This window comes from Lissotriton vulgaris, chromosome 5 (assembly GCF_964263255.1).
Source record: "Lissotriton vulgaris chromosome 5, aLisVul1.2, whole genome shotgun sequence".
NCBI classification, from domain to species: Eukaryota; Metazoa; Chordata; class Amphibia; order Caudata; family Salamandridae; genus Lissotriton; species Lissotriton vulgaris.
Window position 1 is genome coordinate 316,965,059 of NC_141693.1, and position 24,698 is coordinate 316,989,756.

Here is a 24,698-nt window from a genome sequence, read left to right on the forward strand (position 1 = left end):
CCGGTGTTGGGTTTTTGGAAGTCCGGAGTACTCCCTGCTCTTCTGGGGTGCCAGCAGGATGCAGGGGAGCAGCTCTGCTCTGCTACTCCACAGGAGTTCCTGGGTTTTTAGCTGAAGGCTGGAAGTGCTCCCAGGCTTTTGGAGGCACAGGCAGATGCAGGACGAGTCGTCTTTGGCACATTTTTCAAGGACAGCAGACAGGCTGGCAGGGTCGGTGCCAATTCAGTTGCTGGTCTTCTTGCTTCTGTGACTCATCAGCAGCCGTCTTCTTCTTTCAGGGGAGTATAGTGTAGTAGTAGCCAATGGGCTACTTACCCCAGAGGTCACTATGCCCCATATATGCCCACTTCCAGTGGGAACTGGGCATAAACCTCTCCCAGAGTTCTGAATTCTGCAATCAAAAAAAGGTCACAGAGTCTGAAATTTCATGTCCACATCAATAGCCCACATTAGGGGTGGAACTAGCCCAAAGGTGAAAACACGTCTCTGACTACTAATTTTCCCACCCGTTCAGGTGCTAAATGGGCCCTGGTCAGGGGGGGTGGCGTCCCCGTGAAGGAAGCCAGATTTGCATACCAAAGGCAGCCTCTTTGAAGCCCCCTGCCTTGGAATGCAAATTTACTGGTCATCCTGCTGAAAAGGGGTGTAAACACCCTCCACCGGAGCAGGCTTTGTTTCTGACCTCCTGAGAACACTGGCCCCCCCTCCTGAGGGTCAGAAACTCATCTGTGTTGGCAGGCTGATTGGGACCAGTCAGGTAGCACACTAGTAGTTGGTAGGCTTTCAGGAGGCTCTTCTAAGGTGCCCTCTGTGTGCATCTATTAATAATCCATCACTGGTGATTAGTGTGGGTTCAATAATACAAGATGTTTGATGCCAAACATCTTTGGTTTCAGCAATCATGTAGCTGAGGGTTTTCTCTAGTGTCCAGCACATGTGCTTAAAATGCCTCACCTGGTCACTTGTACTGACAGTGATTGAACTTGTCAGGACAGGGGCATATCAGCTTATGCAGATATGTCTACACATGCAGTATAGTGCACCCTGCCCTAGGGCTGGGAGGCATCCTGTAGAGGTGACTTACATATAATGTATGCAGTGTCTGTACACATGGTCATGGTTTCATTTTTGCCTGCACAAAGACACGCAGCCTGCAATGACCCTCTTTGGTACCCATGCCCTAGGTACCAGGAGTACCATTTACTAAGGACTTGAAAGGGTGCCAAAGGTATTGCAAATTGGGAGAGCATGTTTACAGTTTTGGGTAAGAGATGTGGCACTGGGAACCTGGATACCAGGAACCCAGTACACTTTCAGTCACAATTGCATCGAATACCAGGCAAAAAGTGGAGGTGACCACATCAAAAAAGGGCACTTTCCTACAGTCAGGTAAAGGGCATCTACATATATGGTCATTGCAGTTTGGACCTTTGAGGGCCACGTAAGACCTAGGGTGATCAACCCTGATTTCATTGTCACCACACCCAACACTGAATTTAACCTCTCTCTTCCCTCCCGTGTTCTGTAACCCAAACAACCCCCCCCAACGAAAACACAGTTTATGGTTTCTTTACCTGATTCATTAACATCAAGTGCACAAATGGGCTTTGCCATCACCACTCCTGGGTGACTTTTGCAATCCAGTGTATGTTTGGTGCTTATTGATACCTTTGGTCAACCCCCTGCTATTCTCGGTGTATTCCTCAGCCCTTTTACTATGGCTAGTTGTACATTGCCCATTTCTACGGGTTCCTCGCAGGTGCACTCTTCTGGCATACCATATGTCCCCCTACTACACAGTCGCTCTGGGCTGGACCCATTTCAGCCTGTACCTAGACCTTTTCCTACAGATTGCTTCCTTCCACTCACCTGTGAACTCTACAGGCATTTTCTACGACTGATGCTATAATAGTTTGGTGGACCTATCTGAACATATCGTGGTTGGTTAGCAATTAGAAACAAAATAGATGCAGATCAGGCAGTGATGTCTGCCATACGACAAGCAGATTCTGTTTTAAACATAGTACCTGCATTGAAAACATGGCCATTGAAAATCCTGTGCCAGCGGAGAGAATACCAGGGTTAAATTATAGATCAAGACATAGTGCCCTTCACCGTTCCGGTACAAGTTAACAGCGCATGAAAATAAAATAATTTTTAAGGGCTATAAATATAAGTGCAATATTGTTACCCATTGATTTAGTAGGCTGCATAAGGCATATTTGCAAATATTTGATGTAATAAATGGCAAGTAGTAGATTTACCAAGGTTTTTCATAGGCGAGCATGATACAACACAACATAATACAGAAAGCAGAGAATTAACATGCTGAATAAAATAAACATTTATGGGGATTTGGCATGGGGCAGCCCAGCAATTCAGCTTTCTGTGTTGCCCTGAACCAAAGTGAAAGGGCAGGAATGCACAGTATTTATGTATTAAGTTGCACTCCTATCCTTTCCCTCTGTGCTGGCGCCGTTTCAGAAGCCCAACACCAAGGCAGGCACCCTTGCCCCATGATTCATGGTGCCTGTGTTGGCGACAGGATTGTTTTCATGCTGGAAGGGGCACCTTCCTGCACAGAAACAATCCTCAGAGGCATTTTCCTCTTTCTGTGCGTGCTGCAGAATTCAAGATGAACATATTTCTGCTCGTTACTCATCAACCTCGGGAGGCATAAGGATTTGGCTCTTCGCCAGGTTTACATGCTCTTATAAAACTGGGAAAGTGTCAAAATCCATGGGTGTTGTGTGGGAAAAGCGACCCATGGAACAGCTTCTGAGTGCAGATTGAAGCAATACAGCAATTTGCGCTGCCTTGTCTTGCTCCATATACAGGAGGCCATTCGAAGCCACGCATAGTGGCTTTGCGAGACCTCATTTTGTGATTTGCGCTGCAGGAGCATCACACAAAGTGATGCTCTGGCGACGCAAGGGGCTTGTAAATATACCCCACAGAGCCCAGGGGAAAATTGTGATGCACCATGTAACCACTCACACAGATGTTAGTAAATCTGCCCCTCAGTATCTTTGGAGCATGTGCAGCAAATGAGTACATGTGATATTTGATGCTGGCTCCCCATGAGCGGTTTACTTTGTTCATTCATGCACTTTTACAGCTTTCCTATTTATGTGTTGAGGCACTTTACTGTTCTTTCAGCTTAAAAGGCTCACCGAGCTTTTACTTAACACTTAAAGCTTTTGCATTATTGTCAGTGAGGTTAAATTGTTTGCTGTGTTTTGAAATGTGTTAAAAGGTCATTTAAAATGTACAGTTACTCAGCATTTTTTTCTTCGCAGCCTTTTACTTTCCAAGCTGTTTTTAAATAATTTACCGATATATGTTTGTTCAGGAATTATTTAGCAATAATGTCACAAAGAACTATAAACAGCATTTCATTTCCCTCTGGACCTTTATTGGCTCTAAACCATGGATAATTTAGGTTTAACCAGCAATGCAGAACTCAGAAATGGAATTGTTTTGTTCGCAATGGAACAATATGTGTCTAGCTAATTAAAAAACCAATGAAATGAAAGGTAAATCAAGTTAAGTAACTTTCAAGATTAGAAACTATTAATTTTTGTCTGCAGCTAATTAAAACACCTGAATTAAATGAGGGACAAATCAAATTAAGAAACTTCTAAGTACTGAGACACTTAATGAAACCAAGGGCCTGATGTAAATCCTGGCAGACGGCCCATGGATCGGCCAGGGGTATGCAACCTTTACAACGCAACTTTTACCATGCAGTGCTGTTACAACGCATGTATTACAACGAAAACCATTACAATGCATTACACTGGGGGGGGCGCTCTAGGATAAGGAATAGTTTTAATTTACTATCCAACACCTTCCCTAGTGTCCACGGGGACTGGAGTTGGAATAGTAAATTAAACTATTCACTATCCAGCACCCCCAAGTGTTATGCGTTGTAAAGGTTTTCGTTGTAATACTTGCGTTGTAACAGCATGCGTGGTAAAAGCATGCGTTGTAATGCCATACATCCTCGGCCAGGGAAATGGAGTAAATTGCCCCGGTGGAAGGACTACCCACCAGATTTAGAAATGACCGCCTGCAAGCATTGCCAGGAACCGCAGTGCTGGCTACTCTCTGCTACGGGGTTACAGCAGCAGGATGCAGCCCTGTAGCACGGAGTATTTCATTTTTCAAAAAAAAAAAAAATCCTGAATATGATTTTCATTTTGAGAAAAATATTAATAATGTTCCGCTCACCATGGGAGTCTTCTCCTATGGCAGAGGGAACATTATCATGATTGTACTGTTCCTTACTGCCAAGTTTTACTTGGCAGTAAAGTAACAATCAGTAAACAAATGACTACTTATTCGCCCATCTAATCTGAGCGGGTAGGCATGTAGCCATTTCTCTGACGGTCTCTACTCCCTAAAAAAAGGTTGTATGATATAACCATGTATACCTAAACAACGCGGTCTAAACCACGACTGCATCTTTACCAAGCATGCCTTTACCATGAATTTCGCTGTAAAGGCATGATTGGTAAAAAGATATGAGTGGCACAGTGCACACCCCAGCCCCCTCATCCTGCACCCTAAAAACCCGATACCCTAGCCCTGCAACTTGACCCCTGCCCAATAAAACTACCCCGACCCCACCCCCACCACCCTTGACCCTAAAACTGAACACAAGCCCTGAAAACTGCCCCTTCCCTCTGTCCTGAGCCCTAAAGTCAGCCCCAGATTAAAAACTACCCCTGCAACCCCCTAAAACCTGGCCCCAGCCCCACTTACCAAGCCACGTCCCGGTCCTTCCTTTCCCGATCCTTCCTGTTCCTCTCCCTGCCCAACCGCACATCTAGACCGCTGACTGCCTTAACCACACATATGCCTGGTTACAGCATATGTGTGGTTCAGGCAAGTGCTGTTCCGTCTGCATTCAAATGCCATTACCCGGCAAAAAAGTTTGGTCACAGTGGAGTCAGAGTAGTCTCTGTAGAAGGCAAAACTCTTAGGTCTGCCCATAATTAAATTTGATACGCAGACCACTACATTGGCGGAGAGGGATCTTTGTCGCCGTTGCAAAGGACTACTCTCTAATCCAATATATAAATCAGGCTCTAAGTCTGATTTTAGGTACAGTAAAAAAATGGAAATAATAAAAATAACACACGCATTTGTAGAGCACATGTTACCTCATGAAGGGTATCTCTAAACTGAGTGACATGTTTAGTGTTATCCACCTCAAAGGTGCTCATTTAATGAACCTCAGAATGATTTGAGGCGGAGTGGACATGCTCGGATTTGAACCTTGAGGTCAAACACGTACCCCTGCACTGGATACAGTAGTCCACTGGCCATGCCCTCTTTGGAAGTTCTGATGCCATGGGTAGCTCGAAGAGGCGTTTCACAAAATGTTTCAGGAGACAGGTTATTTTGCCGGCAGTGTTACTTCCACAGCTTTGATAAGCATATCAATTGCTCACTTTGAATATAGGAAGTGGGCAACATCTTAAGATTTTCAAGAGTTTTACCGGGTGGAAGTTAACTGTAGATGATATCTAGCCTCCATCTGGTTAGGTGTACCCACCCTTTGCAATAAGCAGTTCTGTCTTCCACAGCATAGTTTCCCTTGGCATTAAGATTCTCGGCCAATGGGCGAAATGCTGCATTGATTGGATTACTCAAGGTTAATTATCCTTATCCTAATCCCTTCCCTCCATCCCTTTTTTTCTTAAGAGAGGCCATACCTCTTTTGTCTGACACCCCATATCCAAGTTTCTGTAAATTTCCATGTTGACCCATTACCTCTCCCTGCCCAATGCAGACCCATAGAGGACACCCGAACCCAGAAAACCTGATGGAGGGCTGCACATATACCAAGCCAACATCGCAATGAGTGCAGATAAAGCACCTCTAGATGAGAGGACAGGTGTGTAACTACTCTGGCAAGGAAGGGAGAGTCTGGGTAAAGATTAATGGTATGTAATCCAGCATTTATTTCCTCCTTCTCTTCCTCGTCTCACTCCTAACTCATTGAGTAAGTACAAAAGCCAAAAACTTTGTTGCAATCCCCAGACCCAAGAAAAAGCAAACCAGCAGAAGGATGTAAGGAAACATCAACACAATTGTTGCATCACCTCTATAGAAAAACCGGCCAGTTAGGACCTAATACCACCAGTTAGGAAAATGGTACTGAAAGATGGATCGGTTCCTGGCACCACGTCAAGCTTGCAGCGAGAAACGAAGAGGGATGGTTAAGTCCAAGTGGCAGTCCTGCAAGTTCCAGAAATGGCGAAAGAGACTGCTGCATACCTCGCATTCCAAGCTTCAAAGTGAACAAGGGTAGATACCCAGACTGACTGTACTCAGGGGGAATCACAGACTTCACCCAATGACCCATGGTTGTCACAGCGATCTTGCAACACTTTTTCGTCACACAAGGATTGTTGAAAAGGGGGTAATAAAACTAGATCCTAAACATCTATTGAGGTACATCTGGACAGTCCAAATCACATCATAGAAGCAAAGCTGAAAAAAAGAGGCAAGGATTACCTCTTTATCATACTGGAAAGTAGAGTTGACCTTCGGAATCAGCCTCTGGCCAGACTGTAATATTATTCTATAGTAATCAAGTGAGAGAATGGACACTTGTGACTACGTGACCGTAGGTTGAATTGATTCACCCTCATAAACGCTATGTAAATTGTGCGGTGTATATCGTTTTTCCGCCCCACATATGCGTTACGGCATTATCATTGGGTGTCCAAATTTGTGCTTTTATGAGGGTGATTCAATTCAACCTACGGTCACGTAGTGACAAGTGTCCATTCTCATACTGGATTACTATATATTAAGATTGGGGAACTGAATGGACCAGAATTCCTCCTCCCTACCTGTTGATTAAGAAATGTAATATTATTCTATCTGCAAAGATATGTAGTTTGGATAATTGCAGTGAGCCCAGCTCGCTCAGATGATGAGCCAAGGCATGAAAATAAAAATGTGTTTTACTTCCCTGGAAATCCTTTCAATGTCTCAAGGGGAGAGTTTTGAAGGGCAGAAATCACAGGAGGGGTATTGGAGCAAGGGCTAAAATCTGTACCTTGTGTTTGAAATAAAAGAAGCCCCAGAATAACAGTGTAGATAGGAATCAGAATTGCATTGTGCTCCTGCTGGACACCTCCAGGTGGTTTGGACTCTGTCCCTTAGGGCCGGACTGGGAACCACAACTGGCCCTGGCAAAGTGCTCAGCCGCCCATTTGGAGGTGTCGCCTATTCTGGTACAGGGCCGATTTTGCAGCTATGGAGAAGTGTGGCTCAATGATTAGAGCGGCAGACCCTGATGCAGAGGTCTAGCCCGGGACCAGGGTTCAATTCCCCGCCTCGGCGGGTCTTGGGCTCAAAATTCCACGGACCTGATAATTCTCGCCTCGTGCCTATTCCAATCATAGAGTCCCACTCTGCAACTCTGGGCAATATCTTGTTTAATCTCCACAGTGGCCCCCACAACGCTAAGGATGCCTGGCCTCCACCTTGGGGGTGCCCAGGAGTGGGCGCTTCACAGGGAAAGCCAGGATGGGTTCCACAGCGGTATTCGTTCAAGCGCCTTGAGACCCTTGCGGGTGAGTAGTGCGCTATACAAGTAACAATTTACATTTTACATTTACATCCTCCCCCATGATGAATGACATGATGAATGTCATAAAACGGCCCAAAGGGGCCCAAAACCAGCCCCACCCTTGCAGCGCACCGGGGGATTGCCCGGTGCCCGTAACAGCCAGTCTGGCCCTGTACCCTCTGCTCCACCGGATGTCGGCAGCCACCGATCAGAAGAGGACGATCATTACCTGCCCCTGTTCTTTGCATCGCAAACTTTACTTTGTAATCGCAGGCTTTGTGACTGCAAAATGGTTTTGCAAATCTGGCCCTTAGAGTTTATTGACATCCTAGAATTTAACATTAGCTGTTTCTTCAAATGGGCTTTTATATATTATTTTTTGCAGCGGAGGCTGCTTCGCTATCTGGTGACAAAAGTTTCACTGGTGCTTCGTGATCTTCTTCATATTCATAGCAGCCATTTCTTTCAAAGGGGCCATGCAGTGAAAAGCAAAAGACAGGTTTTTTTTTTACTCAGTTACATCTTTAATACTCATTAACAGTAAGCATTCTAGAATGCTGCTTTGTTTGATGATGTCTGCTTTGGTTTTGAGATGTATTGTGACACCAATAAATGGATGGGTCCCTTAAGTGCCCTTTCCGTCTCCTATTCTATCTTAATTTTAGGCACCATCTTGGAGAAGGGCAGCGCGCTAAGCTATTCTCTATTGTCCTGGCAGATATTCTTGTCGGACGTAGCTTTTTGTCAGAAGAAAATAACCTGATATGTTCTAATGGCAATGACAGCTATTGTACAGAAGCTGGAGGAGGGCGAGCTGTCAGTCAACGTGATGAGCACATTAAGCTAGAGCGCGCGTCACATGAAAGGCCAAGGGAAAGAGGAAAGGGCTTAAAATACACCAAAAGCCTGGGAAACATTTGGTGTTTCAAGAAAAGGGACAGGGTTCTCCCAAAAATGGAAGATTCTCAATGGTTCCTTTGATTTAGAAAAAAGCAGCGCGCAGTGGGGAATGGAGAGGTGTTCTATTTAAAACTGCGGCAACAGATGTACAGTGTCCTTGATAATGGCACTGGGCGTCTTTGATCTTAAAGTTATAAGGCAAATCATTTTCTTTGAAGTAGTGATACTCAAAATACGACCTGGGGGCCACTTGTGGCCCTCCTGACCTTTCCATGGGGCCCCTTGGTGAACAGCAGCACTGGAATGCTGTTTTCCTTGGTTCAGTTCTAACATTCAGATTGAACGTCCTGCAGCACTCAATTTTAGAAACACCTTCATTTTTTAAAGACTTTTTACAACAAACGTGTAAAAATATGATAACGTCTCTTAAATATAAAAAAAATTGTATTTCGTTAAGATGCAGAATTTTTTCATCTTTGTACATCTGATGAAATCACTACATTGTGAGGTTTTGTTTCTTTTAAATGATAGTTTTCAAACATTAATTTAGAAAGATTCATTCTTCCACTGACCCTAACAACAATGCCAATAGTGAACTGAGAGGCAAGTCAGTTGTCATGTAAACGCTCTGGGTGAACGGGGTTGCTATTATAAATGGACAACAGCATAGTTTATTAAATCAAATACAAGAGAAGGAAAAGGAGGCAAAGTGAAAAAATAACAACTTCCTAGGATCACACAATTTGGTCAAGTGGGGAAGCCGGGATTGATCCCAGATTTTCTAGTTTCGGATTGCGCAATACAGCCAGTGCATGTACATGCTTCGCTTCCCTACATCCACCTTACAAACCCCACATCATCTGACTGCCACCATGTTGGTATTATTGCGGTCCATACTTTTTGGCCCCTTGGAAAATGTCTGTGAGTACCCATGCTTTAAAGTATGAATTTAGATGTTTTTAAACTGGCTTTTTCCTGTGCTGCCCTGATTTCAGATAGTGGTCTTTGAAAGCAGTTGAATCAATGAGAAAATGAAAGTTGATGATTCGAACAAAAAACTTTGGGGCCGATTACGATGCATCTTGGAAGGCTCTGACCAATGGTCAGAGCCTCCCGAGCTGCATCGTAATGGGCCGGTCGTATTTCTTTCTAACCGCCTCATTTTGATGGAGGTGGTCGGAAGGGAATCCGACCGGTCATTCTGTCTGGCTTATGACAGGCTTGGAGTGCCCGTCCACCAGATGGAATGCGGCAAGTAATCTCAAAGGCTGGCCTTTCTGTCCTTGAAATTACGATGACGGTTTTTCTGACATGGTTTCCATGCCAGTTTGTCTGACATAATAGCCCCAAGCCCCCTTGGGTGCACGGCCTCCGGTTGGAGGCCAAGGGGCCACCTATGGTGCCCCTTTTGATCCCCGGTACTTGTGGTAGGGATGAACACCACCTCCCATTTTACTATGGGAGAATGCATTATGGCCAGAATGCATGCTCCCACAGTAAAATGTAGGCATGTGACCGAACAGTGTTCAGTCACATCTTGATGAGGCGGTCGTTACCGCCGATTTGAAGGTGGTCTGTCCCATTACCGATGCGGTGTCAGGCAGAAGTGATTCCGCCCGACATGGTACTAAGGGCCTTAATGTTAGGGCTTAGCAAATGTTACAATTCCCGTAATTTATCAAATTTGAGCCATGGGAAATTAAGAGCCTTACCTGTTATCTCACAGTTTGTTCACGATTAGCGCTCAGGTCTCCATTTTTTCCCACAGTTGTCAATTTACTGCCCAATTTAGAGGAGGAAAGTAAAGGAGAATACACCAGAAATGGTGGATTTTCCATCTACACCTCAGGCCACTTAAGGCTTTATTTAGAGTATGACGGATGGGATACTCTGTCACAAATGTAGAGGATCTCCCTTCCGCCATGTTAAAAGTGCATCGTAACCTATGGCACTTCTGATGCAATGGACAAAACATCAAACTCTAAATAAGGCCATTGGTCACCCAGTTATCAGTCCGTACATGACGGACAATTCACTGCTGGAGAACCTCTGGTTCAGCCACGTTGTCTGCCAATGTGCTATCCTGTGACACTGGTGGAGCAGCTTGTCCTTTACCATACGTGGTAGTGTTAACACCATGAAAGATCACCATGGAAATGATGGTGAACCTTCACAAAATTGTTTTGCTGGTCGTGAGATTTATTTGGAAATGCAAATTGTGTTTTTTCTAGTTCGTTGTACAGTAAATTTATATTAGCCACACTTATGCTAAGTGTTTATACTCCTAAATGGAACAAGAGCTATAATATAAATGGTATGGGTGAGTTTTCTGAATAACGACATTTAATACATGAGATCACAATTTAAAACTCTTGATTGTCTCGCATGAATGTCCTATATGACATTAATTACTTTGACTTTCATACTTTGGCTGAGATGAATTGAAGCATTCCATCTATCACTTTTTTGTATGCTTATGGGTATGCCCAGACATGGGTCTCGTGCACACTGTCACTGGAACTAAGCTGTACCTGGTTGAAAAGGCCTAACTAGGGTGCAACCAGCCCTAAGTTACTTGTGTTTTGGTTCAGGAACGACCTGGCATAGCATTTCGGTCTGGACTGTTCAACTGGAGCAGGGTCAAGACTGATTTGAATATGGCTGGGTCCAAACTGAGGTTGCATAGTGTACAACATAACAATTGACTGGAATGCGGCCCTGAATAATTACCAGTGGCTGTGAGTAATTCAAGCATTCCTTCCATCACTTTTTGTATACTTTTGAAAATATAGCATTGGGTAACCAAATTTAAAAAGTTTTGTATAACTACACATGGACAGAGACGTGTTGCATATTATGATCATGCAGCAGATATATGTGGAATTATAAGATTCAAGACCACATCGAAACTGGAAGAAGGTTGGAAATTCGCACTTACACATTTTGGTTCCTACACCTGAAGTTAACAGTTCCCAGCACGGCCGGCAAAGGTAAGTGGGTGAGGTGGGGCAGGGCGCGGCAGGGGAGGAAGCCGACAGACGTCGGAATAGGTGTTATTTATTTCATCAGTTATACCTATTCTGTTGTCTTTCAACATCCCCCTATTCCCACCCGCCCCATCCCCTCCCCATCCCCGTCCGACCACATTAACCTGTGCCGGCCGCCACTGACAGTTCCTCAAAAATTCAGCATGGTTGTACTGGTTGTGGCTCTGGGAAAGGGCCAGCGGCAGAGCATGAGTCTGACCCCCACCCAACACACTCCTATACAACTGGGTTAGCATGGAGCCTTCCCACTGCCAGGACAATTATTAGATCTTGCATCTTTTTGCATGGTTTCTCCTGTCTTTTGTAATGTAATGTAAGTAATGTAATGTAAGGTAAGTTTATAAAGCGCACTGCCACCCATCTGGCATCCTTTTTGCTTCTGGTCTCCTGTTTTTGATTGTGTGCTTGGACCCTGGGCATGTGTTCTGTGACTAAAATGTAATGGTGAGACATGTGCTTTTAGGGTTTGCATGCCCTGGTAGTGAAAAGCAGCTTAATTAGTTTTTAACTCAAGCAAGACCTTACTCTACCAAAGATTAGAACTGAATCTGCCGTGCAACATTTTACACATGCATCTTACACAGGTATCTTCCAATTGGGGGCTGATGGAAAATTAGAGCGTGGTGTTTCTGGACTCCCAATTTAAAAATACATATTGAAGTTGGTTTTTATATTGCGGATCTAAAAATGTCACTCTTAGAAAGTTTGCATTTTCTTACTTTAACCATTCAGTGCCCCTGCCTGTCCCTAGGATACACCTCTTGGTTGGAAGACAGTTGGGCTTTGTCAATTCACTCTAGACAGTCACACACAGAGGGGGCAGAAGTGTGCAGTGCATATCCTGATGACCCATCACCAGCCTTATGGGTCTTCCTGAGTATGGTGTGGTGGGAGAAGTTGACACTTGCACCTGAGTATGGCCATGCCTGTCCCCACACAAAGAACTGCATACCCCTCAGTAGTGTGTCTGGAGCCAAGAAGGGCAGGTTCTTGAACACTACAAAGATATTTCTTGGAAGTCTCCCTATTTCAAAGGCCAAAATGGGTATAAGTACTGGACCTCTGACACCGAGAGGGAAGGAACCCTTCTGGACTGAGGACATTCTACCAGGAAGAAGAGCTGCTGAAGTGCCTGGAGGGACATACACTTTGCAGCTTGATTTGCTGAATTGGCCTGCTGTCTGCTGTTTCTTGCCAGGGGGCGAGAGGACCGGACTTTACTCTCTGCATCCTGCTTTCTAAAGTTTCTCAAAGACACTGAGTTGAGCTTGCCTCCTGTTGGAAGTCTCAGGGCCATCGAAGATTTCACCTGCATCTTGCTACCAGCACCAGGGCCCCTTTGCTGTGAGCCCTTAACTGCCAAGTGGTGCCAAACGCAGTCCTGTACCCTTGGAGGTGATTCTGGTGCTGCAACCAAGAAATTGACACATCGATTCCAAGCGTCATTTTGGAGCCAGTGCATTCCTGTGAAATCAATGCATCGCTGCTGCCTGTACCAAAACCGTGGTCCCTGCTCGTAGAGTGCACAACGTTGTGACCGCGGTTTACAATGCAAGCCCTTACGGCACTGAAGCACCTCTGAAGTACCGCCGCCACATGAGTCTAGAGCACCGCTTCACCGAAGTCCATGATGCACCGCTCTGATCCAGCACCTGTGGCCAGGTGGTTTGACAACGATGCCATGAAATCGATGCACCATGCTGTGAAATCAACACATCATCAACACTGAGTTGCCTTCAGTACCTGAAGTCTCGCAGCTGGAAATGACGAATCACCTCCCCTGCACCCAACATCATCCCTGGGTGTTAGTGGCGCAACTAACCTGCACCGCCTCCAGGAATTGACGCATCTCTTTGCCACAGTGATGCCTCACCTCCTTTGTGCAACGCATCGTAAACTAAGCGCCAACCTGCCAGTAACCTGCATAACAGTAAGGAACCGATGCATCACCTGCCTCGTAACACCTCCCCTGCACATTGCACCGGCTTTGACATTGTGATGCATCCAAGGTACTGTACTGGGGTACATGCGACCCCTGTAGCCAGCCCGTAGTCCACTGCAGTCAAACTGAACTTGTGGATTTGTCTTAGTGAATCACGACCAAATAGCCCCAGTTGGAGCTATTGTTTTCTAAACGCTAAAACTGCAGTTAATATTAAAGGGTTCATATCTTGATTTTTGTATGTTGTATTTATATTGTTCTAGTCTAAGAGAAATATTGGCTATTTTTCTAAACTGATGTGGAACATTTTGTGGTGTTCTCATTCTGTTATTGTGTGTGCGTGTGCACAAAGCCTTTGCACATTGTTTCTTTTGTTTGGTCCGACTGCTCTATGCCGAGCTACCCTCGGGTGGGCACAGGTAAAATTAGAGTGCACTACACTTACCTTCACTCGAGTGTGAGTCCCTACTTGGACGGGGTGCAAACCACTGCCAACTAGAGACCCCATTTCTAACAAAATTCCATACATGTTGCACATTCTACCACCCCCATGCCAAAAACCCAAAGTGGCAAACCGGCTGTCATTTACCTACTGCTTGTAACAAGTGATAAATATCAGAAGAATTGTCCATAGATTCACAGATAACCATAGGAAAAGCACCCAGTAGTTTCAAGTCTGCGTGGCTATTCCCCATTCCGGAGACAAATGCTTGTAATAACTTGATTTTAATGGGGAGATGCAAGCTAGAATCGATAAATCCTCCCCCTTGGTCCCCAAGCTTACACCTGCCAAGTAAATCTCCCGGTAAATACAAATAATGTAATAAATAAATAATATGAGAAATAATAATAAGAAAATAAATAAATAATGTAACACATGTAATGGAAATGGAAATGAAAATAAATCTATAATTAGGCCTAAAATAGTGAGAGAAGGTGGAGCTGCCCTTTCCAACATTCTTAAATATCTTTAAATGTACATATAAATAAAACTGTAATGAGATCTTTAATAGTGAGAGGAGGTAGGACTGCCATTCCCAGCCGACACAGAATCCCAGTTCTGCACCGCTCCTTACATAGATGATGTGCCTGCTGGAGTCTCGGTCATCGTTCCACACAAACATGTCGATGAGCACGCGCTTGTTAAATCTGGAGTTCAGGATGGCTAGCTGTTCTTCTAAGACCCAGTTTGACTCTGGAGAACAAAAAGAAACATGCATCATAGAGGATCCATCAACACAGATTTATAGTGTTTTCCTAATATTTAGGTAATATTGTTCTACAGTTTATTTATTTATTTTATTTAGAATATGTACCTTTAGTATGTCCCTATATTTGTCTCCACTCACTCTGAAAGTCGCAAAAACCCTCACTGGCCCAGTAAGGAGAGGTTAATGGAAATCAGGGTTGTCCAGTGGAGTTTAAGCATGAACGGATTTGTAGGAGATTTTCAGGATAGCAACTGACATGTAAATGTGGAACCACGTGAGTTTGTCTTACATGGAAATCCTCAAAATAGGGCATGGATCAGACCCTCCTACTTTGACACTATTGATTTACATGCACTATTTCTAGATTGGTTCATTCATATAATTTTGAAAGACAGAGACAACTCGTGCACTTCACTACAAACTGGAATGTGAAAATTAATATCAATTGCATTTTCTTTTTCCATGCTCGTCATAGTGACTTCCTCCTTTAACATCCTTTAAATCTTGCAGCAGTCCTATTTATTATATTAATACATACATTATCCACAAAAGAATTCTAGGAAAATAATTTTTTGGTTAGGACTCAATTAAAAATATGTCCGCATGTCCTTCCTGGTTTCTCTCGTTTCATCCAGTACTATATTTACAGACAAGGTTCTGAAAATATTCTGGAGTGGAGCACTGCACATCATGCTTATGTTCATTAAAGAGCTCGGCAAAGAATATTCTCCGGCCACAAGAAGTCTGTGAGCAGAAGCAGATTGGCCTTTTATTCCATTGGCCATTGTTCTTCTGGCAGTGGCTTAATGAAACTTGAGGGGGCCCCCTGCAAAGTACATGGAGGGCCCCCCCCCCCATTCTCTGTGCCAGCCAAGAGCTCTCAGGCCCGCGACCCTCCATACTGCAGGGGCTGCAGGGCATTTGTTAGGCCACTGGTATTAATACGGCCGCTATAAATATCCCTGGATGGTGGAGTTCATGGTTGGGCTAAGTCTGCCGGCGGTGTATCAAAGGTGGTGGTCTATCCACTACAGGGTCCCTGTCATCAGTACGCCGGGGAAGTTTACCCTATTTTAGGTGGGGTTCCTGATGCAGACTCCTGTCATGATATACAACATCGAGCCCACTCATCGTTCAGTTTTGACAAAAGTGCATCCACTGCTCCTTCTCTTTCACATCTCCTTCCTCCCTCTTGCTTTCTATTTCTTCCTTTTCATTATTTCTGAGCATCCTATCTTTTCTTCATTCACATCCCAGCCTTTTTCTTTCTATTTTCTGTCATGTTTACCTCCAACTTTTTCTCTCCAATCACGTCAAAATCATGCCATTATGCTTTTCCTATCTCTTGTCAGGTATTTCTCTCCCTTTCTCTGCTCTTTTATGTGCTCTGCTTTGTATTTCCTAGGTCCATTTTCACACCCTCTCCATTCCCTACTTCTCTTTTCTCTTTTCATCTTTTATACACCACCCTCTCTTCCTTATCAGCTTTCCAGCTGACCTTGCCCTTATGGCACCTCGTGATTTCTTTCCTGCATGCTTTCTCATTGTGTCCCTTGATTGGCGCTTCCAGTGCATTTTTATCTATCTCTATGCTCTTCATCAATCCTGTACAGACCTGGAGACTGGATCGCTCTTGAGCTCTCATTGCCCTTCTTCCTCATACTCTCCCAGAGCCCCTAGCCTCATAAGTTATATTTATTTACTCCAGAGTCTTCACTGGTGTCTCTAAAGAGGCCAGATGGTGCCAGTTCCCCCAGTGCTATTTGTCCTGTCTCCCACAGTGCCCACCACCACAGCTGATCAATGTATTGGGTGACAACACAGAAAAAACTGACACTACACCTTGCCACATACATTAAATTGTCCAACTGCCTTTTCTAGAAAAAAAGTTTTGTTTGATTAAAATGTTTGAATCTTTCTCTCTCTCTCTCTTTATCTACATACACACACATACGCGCACAGACACTCACACACATACAAAAAGGCCACTGATGGAGGAGAGGAGTTTGCTGGAATGGGGGACACATCTCTACCACTGACCAACCACACGCCCTTTTTGTTTTGGGCCATGTATAATAGCCTTGTTCAAATCCCTTCACTTCCCTTATCACTAATACAGCATTCTAGTTGTATTCTGTACAGTGACATAGCAATGATGTTGTGGACTCGTCTGTAAGCAAAAAAAATCCCCCAGCAGGTCAAAATGAGGAAATATAAATTTTATGGTCAAGTTGTGTTCCCTAGCGTGTACCCCACCGTCTCCATGTACCAGCTTAAAGTGCATGTAACTTCCCTCCTGTGCCAGCTATGAAGACGCAAATACATTTGCGTCCAACGTTAACATGTCCTCTTTCAGACCCACCCTGAATGGGTTGAATAGTCCGTTCCTAAGTATGCTATGCCAACGTCTTTTTGTAGTGTACTTTACACGTTCTTCAGCTCTGGCAAAGTCGGCCCTGAATTTCTGCCATCGAGCCTTTTTCTGGCTTCTGACTCTGAAAGCCTCAGCCCAGGCTGTCTCTGTACCCGTGAACTCTGACTTACTTCCAGCGCGGCCCACCGCGCTTAGCTCAGCCTGCTGCCTGCCAAGACTGACTACAACCTTCAAATTATCTGTTCCGCTCCTCGAAAATACATTCCTGCCTACTAGTTTAAGTAAACATCCCCCAGCTGCAGAGCCGAAGGGCCGGCCTGTCTCCGTGCAAGTAATTCATAGCCTCTGTTACCATGCTCCCATGGAAGGCCCATGCCCCCACGCTTCTCATGCAGACACTTAGGCGCTTATACACGCACTCACAGTCAGTATAGAATAGCTTCTGCCCCAGAGACCTTTTCCGTTCAGATAATATGGTTCCCAAACATCAGATATCAGATATGATAGAAGTACAAGCTGATCTGACATGCCAGACTTCTGTCTCTTTCCGTCAGTGTAAATGTCAAGCCCCCTGCACCCTCCAGTTTCACGTCAATCACACGTCATGCAGCTGCGCGCGCATCCAAGCCTCCGATTTCTGCTGACATTGCAACATTTCTGTTTAGTGCCACCCCCATACGACACCTACCTGTGACGTTTCTAGCACACACCTCTAGTTCACGCCTAGTCCACGCCTTCTGATTATGTACTAGTAACACGTGGATGCTGTTATCTTGTCTTCTCTCAGCTGTTACGCCTCCTATATTGGTTTCTATGGTGTAAATTAAGTATATAAGCTATGTATTGTCAATAAAATATTGCTCTATCCCTTCCTGAACCCTTTGTGGTTGCAGGAACCTGATATCCAGTTCCGGAACGATTCCTTTTTAAGGAATAAAACCCCTAAGAACTCTAACACCACGGACTCTGTTTCTTTCTTTCCGATTGAGTTATTATAGATTAAGTACTTACCTGCATAGAAATTAAGACGGTAAATTAAATATTTACGACATTTTGGCGCCCGAATAGGGACCACTCCCCCACCCAACGCGCCGGTTGGTGCGTTGCAAGCTCTGTCCCCTGCCATCAGTTAGAAGGAAACTACGCGTACCGGCAGGATTTCCTGTATCTCCCTCTGGCCCACGGAGGTGACGAAGACTGCGATCAGCACCCAGACGAGGCGGTGAGGAGTGCGGAGGATCCCGACCAGAGCCTAGCCGAAAGAAGCAAGGTCCGAGGTGTCAAGAGGCCCACCAGTTTTTCCGAAGTTTTCCGAAGTATCCACGTGTCGAGTCGAGTCGAGTCCTGTCCAGTCGAGTTTTCCGAGGCCTTCTGTTTCCGTGCTTCCCGGTGAGTACCATTGCTGGGACGTATCTAGACGGGTTTGGGTACACAAGTCCGGTCTGCACTGTTTTTAGACAGTGTATCTGTACTGTTTAGCAGTACATCCGTTATTTCAAGTTTTTGCACTGTTCTTAGCAGTGTATCTGTGCTGTTTAGCAGTACATCTGGTATAGGAGGGTAGTCATATATGTCTCAAATGTCTTTTTATGTGATTAATGTCGTGGTATGAGTGTGACTGTTTTTAATGTGCATTATTGTGTTCTTGTATGACTAGCTGTATTCAGTATTAAGTAGCAAGGATTGAGCATTCAGTACTAAGTAAACAAGATGCCGTTTTTCAACAAGTTAAAGCAGATAGGAACTAGGAAAGGGATACTAGAGGAAGAAATTCCTATCCCCCCTAGGGACACTCCTGGAAATTTTATGTACCATAAGCATGGCATAGATGCCATATTATATCTAGATTTATGGGCCGATTATACTAAACATCTAGACGAAAGACACAGATGGCCTGTTACCGGAACATGGGATGCCGAGTGCATCATGAAGGTAGAGGAAGCATTATGGAAAAAGAAAGCCAGACAATCTCAGAAAGACGCCATAGAGTTTTGGCGTAAGGAATCACATAAGCGTGCTGAAAAAGAGCTACGTAGAGAAGACAGACTTAAAGAATCAGATAAAGCCCAAGAAAACGAATTAGTTACTGAAGGGATCCGAGTAAAATCAGAGCAAGTAGACCGTGCACGAAACAATCTCGTAAACGGTATGTATCTCGCGGCCGAGGGTTCGCCTGAGGCCATTTCAGAAATACCGAAAAATCTGCCGCCACCATTGGTTCCAACTAAAGTAACTCACAGGACCACTAAAGACATATTCCTGAATTCCTATCTAGAGGATGTAGCACCCGCTTACACCAATCTGCCTGTTCGCGCCCCGCCTACTGACGGGGACGGGGGTGTCAACCGGCCTCCAGACCAAATTCTGCCACAACTGCAACCAGGTTTCCCCGTTCGATCGGCCATTCCTCCACCTCCACCACTTCCCGCACCTAAAGTTGATCTACCGAAACCACGTTTACCTGACCCCACTAAAAGACAAATTCAAGTTCAGATACAGACGCCAGAGAGAGAAAATGTTCAAGCTTCCGCCTCAGGAGGTGCGATGGGGGGTCTTCGGACCCCGCCATTAACACACAGATTAAACCTTAAGGATATACAGAGTCCTTTCACGTTCAAATCACCCCGCCTCGACATACTCAAAGAACAACTTACAGTTTGCAGATATGATCCAGTACCCGGCAAAGACGATAGAATGATGATGGCATCACTACGGTTACGATCTGCTACTGATTTCCTGCTGTTATTTGCAGGAATGAAGGAGCGCCTAGATAGAATATATCAGTTTGTTCAGACTGGGAAAGACCCTGACAGTATTAAGGATGCCATGGAGCATCAGAAAGTTGACATTCAAGCACAGATACTACGTTTTTTCATAAATTGCCTAATAAGAGAACGAGACAGGCCTGAGACAGATCAGGATGAATTAGATGCACTCAACAGGTGGGGTCAAAATATATCTGAAGGAAAACACGACAAGGGGACTTGCATAGCCAGTATGTACAAGAAAATAAGAAAAGCAGTGATAGACATACACAAAAAAGAGAAAGAAAAGGCTTCCTCCGAGGGGGAAGAAGAACCTGAAGAACCAGAAAAGACTACAGATACTATAGCGTATGTAGGTAAGGGAACTTACCTTAGGAAAGGCATTCGTCCAGAAAGCAAGAGAGTTTTTCTCTCTGCCTTAACAAACCCGAATTCTCCTGAACATCAGTTCCAGGAGACTGATAAAAGGCTCCGAGAACGAATGGGGTACCATGTACTCAATTCTATGGATGAACAAGAACTAGCCCGGTCAGCCATATTATGGACTGACAATCCGGATATATACAATGATGACACCGTAGCGCAGACATTCCTGAACCTTTCCCCAGACTGGGACAACGTTAACCGCTTGGGGATGGAAGATCCTATCCTTCCTAGGCATTGGCCTAGTCCTAGTATTCAGTTGCTGCCTGTGCTTGCAGTGTGGGCCAGCGATTTGTGGACTGTGCGCCACATCATGCATTGAACATTCCAGTTTTCTTTCAAGACGTGAAAGAAAGAAAGAAGAGCAAATGATGTTACAAGAACAAACTGATCGATTCATGAGGATCGATATATCATGAAGGGTCCGTAGGGAACAAGGAGGGAATGAGGAAATATAAATTTTATGGTCAAGTTGTGTTCCCTAGCGTGTACCCCACCGTCTCCATGTACCAGCTTAAAGTGCATGTAACTTCCCTCCTGTGCCAGCTATGAAGACGCAAATACATTTGCGTCCAACGTTAACATGTCCTCTTTCAGACCCACCCTGAATGGGTTGAATAGTCCGTTCCTAAGTATGCTATGCCAACGTCTTTTTGTAGTGTACTTTACACGTTCTTCAGCTCTGGCAAAGTAGGCCCTGAATTTCTGCCATCGAGCCTTTTTCTGGCTTCTGACTCTGAAAGCCTCAGCCCAGGCTGTCTCTGTACCCGTGAACTCTGACTTACTTCCAGCGCGGCCCACCGCGCTTAGCTCAGCCTGCTGCCTGCCAAGACTGACTACAACCTTCAAATTATCTGTTCCGCTCCTCGAAAATACATTCCTGCCTACTAGTTTAAGTAAACATCCCCCAGCTGCAGAGCCGAAGGGCCGGCCTGTCTCCGTGCAAGTAATTCATAGCCTCTGTTACCATGCTCCCATGGAAGGCCCATGCCCCCACGCTTCTCATGCAGACACTTAGGCGCTTATACACGCACTCACAGTCAGTATAGAATAGCTTCTGCCCCAGAGACCTTTTCCGTTCAGATAATATGGTTCCCAAACATCAGATATCAGATATGATAGAAGTACAAGCTGATCTGACATGCCAGACTTCTGTCTCTTTCCGTCAGTGTAAATGTCAAGCCCCCTGCACCCTCCAGTTTCACGTCAATCACACGTCATGCAGCTGCGCGCGCATCCAAGCCTCCGATTTCTGCTGACATTGCAACATTTCTGTTTAGTGCCACCCCCATACGACACCTACCTGCGACGTTTCTAGCACACACCTCTAGTTCACGCCTAGTCCACGCCTTCTGATTACGTACTAGTAACACGTGGATGCTGTTATCTTGTCTTCTCTCAGCTGTTACGCCTCCTATATTGGTTTCTATGGTGTAAATTAAGTATATAAGCTATGTATTGTCAATAAAATATTGCTCTATCCCTTCCTGAACCCTTTGTGGTTGCAGGAACCTGATATCCAGTTCCGGAACGATTCCTTTTTAAGGAATAAAACCCCTAAGAACTCTAACACCACGGACTCTGTTTCTTTCTTTCCGATTGAGTTATTATAGATTAAGTACTTACCTGCATAGAAATTAAGACGGTAAATTAAATATTTACGACATTTTGGCGCCCGAATAGGGACCCCTCCCCCACCCCATGCGCCGGTTGGTGCGTTGCAAGCTCTGTCCCCTGCCATCAGTTAGAAGGAAACTACGCGTACCGGCAGGATTTCCTGTATCTCCCTCTGGCCCACGGAGGTGACGAAGACTGCGATCAGCACCCAGACGAGGCGGTGAGGAGTGCGGAGGATCCCGACCAGAGCCTAGCCGAAAGAAGCAAGGTCCGAGGTGTCAAGAGGCCCACCAGTTTTTCCGAAGTTTTCCGAAGTATCCACGTGTCGAGTCGAGTCGAGTCCTGTCCAGTCGAGTTTTCCGAGGCCTTCTGTTTCCGTGCTTCCCGGTGAGTACCATTGCTGGGACGTATCTAGACGGGTTTGGGTACACAAGTCCGGTCTGCACTGTTTTTAGACAGTGTATCTGTACTGTTTAGCAGTACATCCGTTATTTCAAGTTTTTGCACTGTTCTTAGCAGTGTATCTGTGCTGTTTAGCAGTACATCTGGTATAGGGGGGTAGTCATATATGTCTCAAATGTCTTTTTATGTGATTAATGTCGTGGTATGAGTGTGACTGTTTTTAATGTGCATTATTGTGTTCTTGTATGACTAGCTGTATTCAGTATTAAGTAGCAAGGATTGAGCATTCAGTACTAAGTAAACAAGATGCCGTTTTTCAACAAGTTAAAGCAGATAGGAACTAGGAAAGGGATACTAGAGGAAGAAATTCCTATCCCCCCTAGGGACACTCCTGGAAATTTTATGTACCATAAGCATGGCATAGATGCCATATTATATCTAGATTTATGGGCCGATTATACTAAACATCTAGACGAAAGACACAGATGGCCTGTTACCGGAACATGGGATGCCGAGTGCATCATGAAGGTAGAGGAAGCATTATGGAAAAAGAAAGCCAGACAATCTCAGAAAGACGCCATAGAGTTTTGGCGTAAGGAATCACATAAGCGTGCTGAAAAAGAGCTACGTAGAGAAGACAGACTTAAAGAATCAGATAAAGCCCAAGAAAACGAATTAGTTACTGAAGGGATCCGAGTAAAATCAGAGCAAGTAGACCGTGCACGAAACAATCTCGTAAACGGTATGTATCTCGCGTCCGAGGGTTCGCCTGAGGCCATTTCAGAAATACCGAAAAATCTGCCGCCACCATTGGTTCCAACTAAAGTAACTCACAGGACCACTAAAGACATATTCCTGAATTCCTATCTAGAGGATGTAGCACCCGCTTACACCAATCTGCCTGTTCGCGCCCCGCCTACTGACGGGGACGGGGGTGTCAACCGGCCTCCAGACCAAATTCTGCCACAACTGCAACCAGGTTTCCCCGTTCGATCGGCCATTCCTCCACCTCCACCACTTCCCGCACCTAAAGTTGATCTACCGAAACCACGTTTACCTGACCCCACTAAAAGACAAATTCAAGTTCAGATACAGACGCCAGAGAGAGAAAATGTTCAAGCTTCCGTCTCAGGAGGTGCGATGGGGGGTCTTCGGACCCCGCCATTAACACACAGATTAAACCTTAAGGATATACAGAGTCCTTTCACGTTCAAATCACCCCGCCTCGACATACTCAAAGAACAACTTACAGTTTGCAGATATGATCCAGTACCCGGCAAAGACGATAGAATGATGATGGCATCACTACGGTTACGATCTGCTACTGATTTCCTGCTGTTATTTGCAGGAATGAAGGAGCGCCTAGATAGAATATATCAGTTTGTTCAGACTGGGAAAGACCCTGACAGTATTAAGGATGCCATGGAGCATCAGAAAGTTGACATTCAAGCACAGATACTACGTTTTTTCATAAATTGCCTAATAAGAGAACGAGACAGGCCTGAGACAGATCAGGATGAATTAGATGCACTCAACAGGTGGGGTCAAAATATATCTGAAGGAAAACACGACAAGGGGACTTGCATAGCCAGTATGTACAAGAAAATAAGAAAAGCAGTGATAGACATACACAAAAAAGAGAAAGAAAAGGCTTCCTCCGAGGGGGAAGAAGAACCTGAAGAACCAGAAAAGACTACAGATACTATAGCGTATGTAGGTAAGGGAACTTACCTTAGGAAAGGCATTCGTCCAGAAAGCAAGAGAGTTTTTCTCTCTGCCTTAACAAACCCGAATTCTCCTGAACATCAGTTCCAGGAGACTGATAAAAGGCTCCGAGAACGAATGGGGTACCATGTACTCAATTCTATGGATGAACAAGAACTAGCCCGGTCAGCCATATTATGGACTGACAATCCGGATATATACAATGATGACACCGTAGCGCAGACATTCCTGAACCTTTCCCCAGACTGGGACAACGTTAACCGCTTGGGGATGGAAGATCCTATCCTTCCTAGGCATTGGCCTAGTCCTAGTATTCAGTTGCTGCCTGTGCTTGCAGTGTGGGCCAGCGATTTGTGGACTGTGCGCCACATCATGCATTGAACATTCCAGTTTTCTTTCAAGACGTGAAAGAAAGAAAGAAGAGCAAATGATGTTACAAGAACAAACTGATCGATTCATGAGGATCGATATATCATGAAGGGTCCGTAGGGAACAAGGAGGGAATGAGGAAATATACATTTTATGGTCAAGTTGTGTTCCCTAGCGTGTACCCCACCGTCTCCATGTACCAGCTTAAAGTGCATGTAACTTCCCTCCTGTGCCAGCTATGAAGACGCAAATACATTTGCGTCCAACGTTAACATGTCCTCTTTCAGACCCACCCTGAATGGGTTGAATAGTCCGTTCCTAAGTATGCT

The 24,698-nt window shown here is 44.9% G+C and overlaps 1 protein-coding gene across 2 annotated transcripts in view; it reads right to left on the reverse strand.

Moving 5' to 3' along the window:
- The window catches only part of MMEL1 (membrane metalloendopeptidase like 1), a 1,016,153-nt gene that overhangs the window by 195,177 nt on the left and 796,278 nt on the right, over nt 1-24,698 (reverse strand). For both annotated transcript variants that reach the window (XM_086921554.1, XM_086921553.1), the window contains exon 7: nt 14,560-14,678. In XM_086921554.1, coding sequence (XP_086777680.1) covers nt 14,560-14,678 — 119 coding nt within the window. The remainder of the gene's footprint in view (nt 1-14,559; nt 14,679-24,698) is intronic.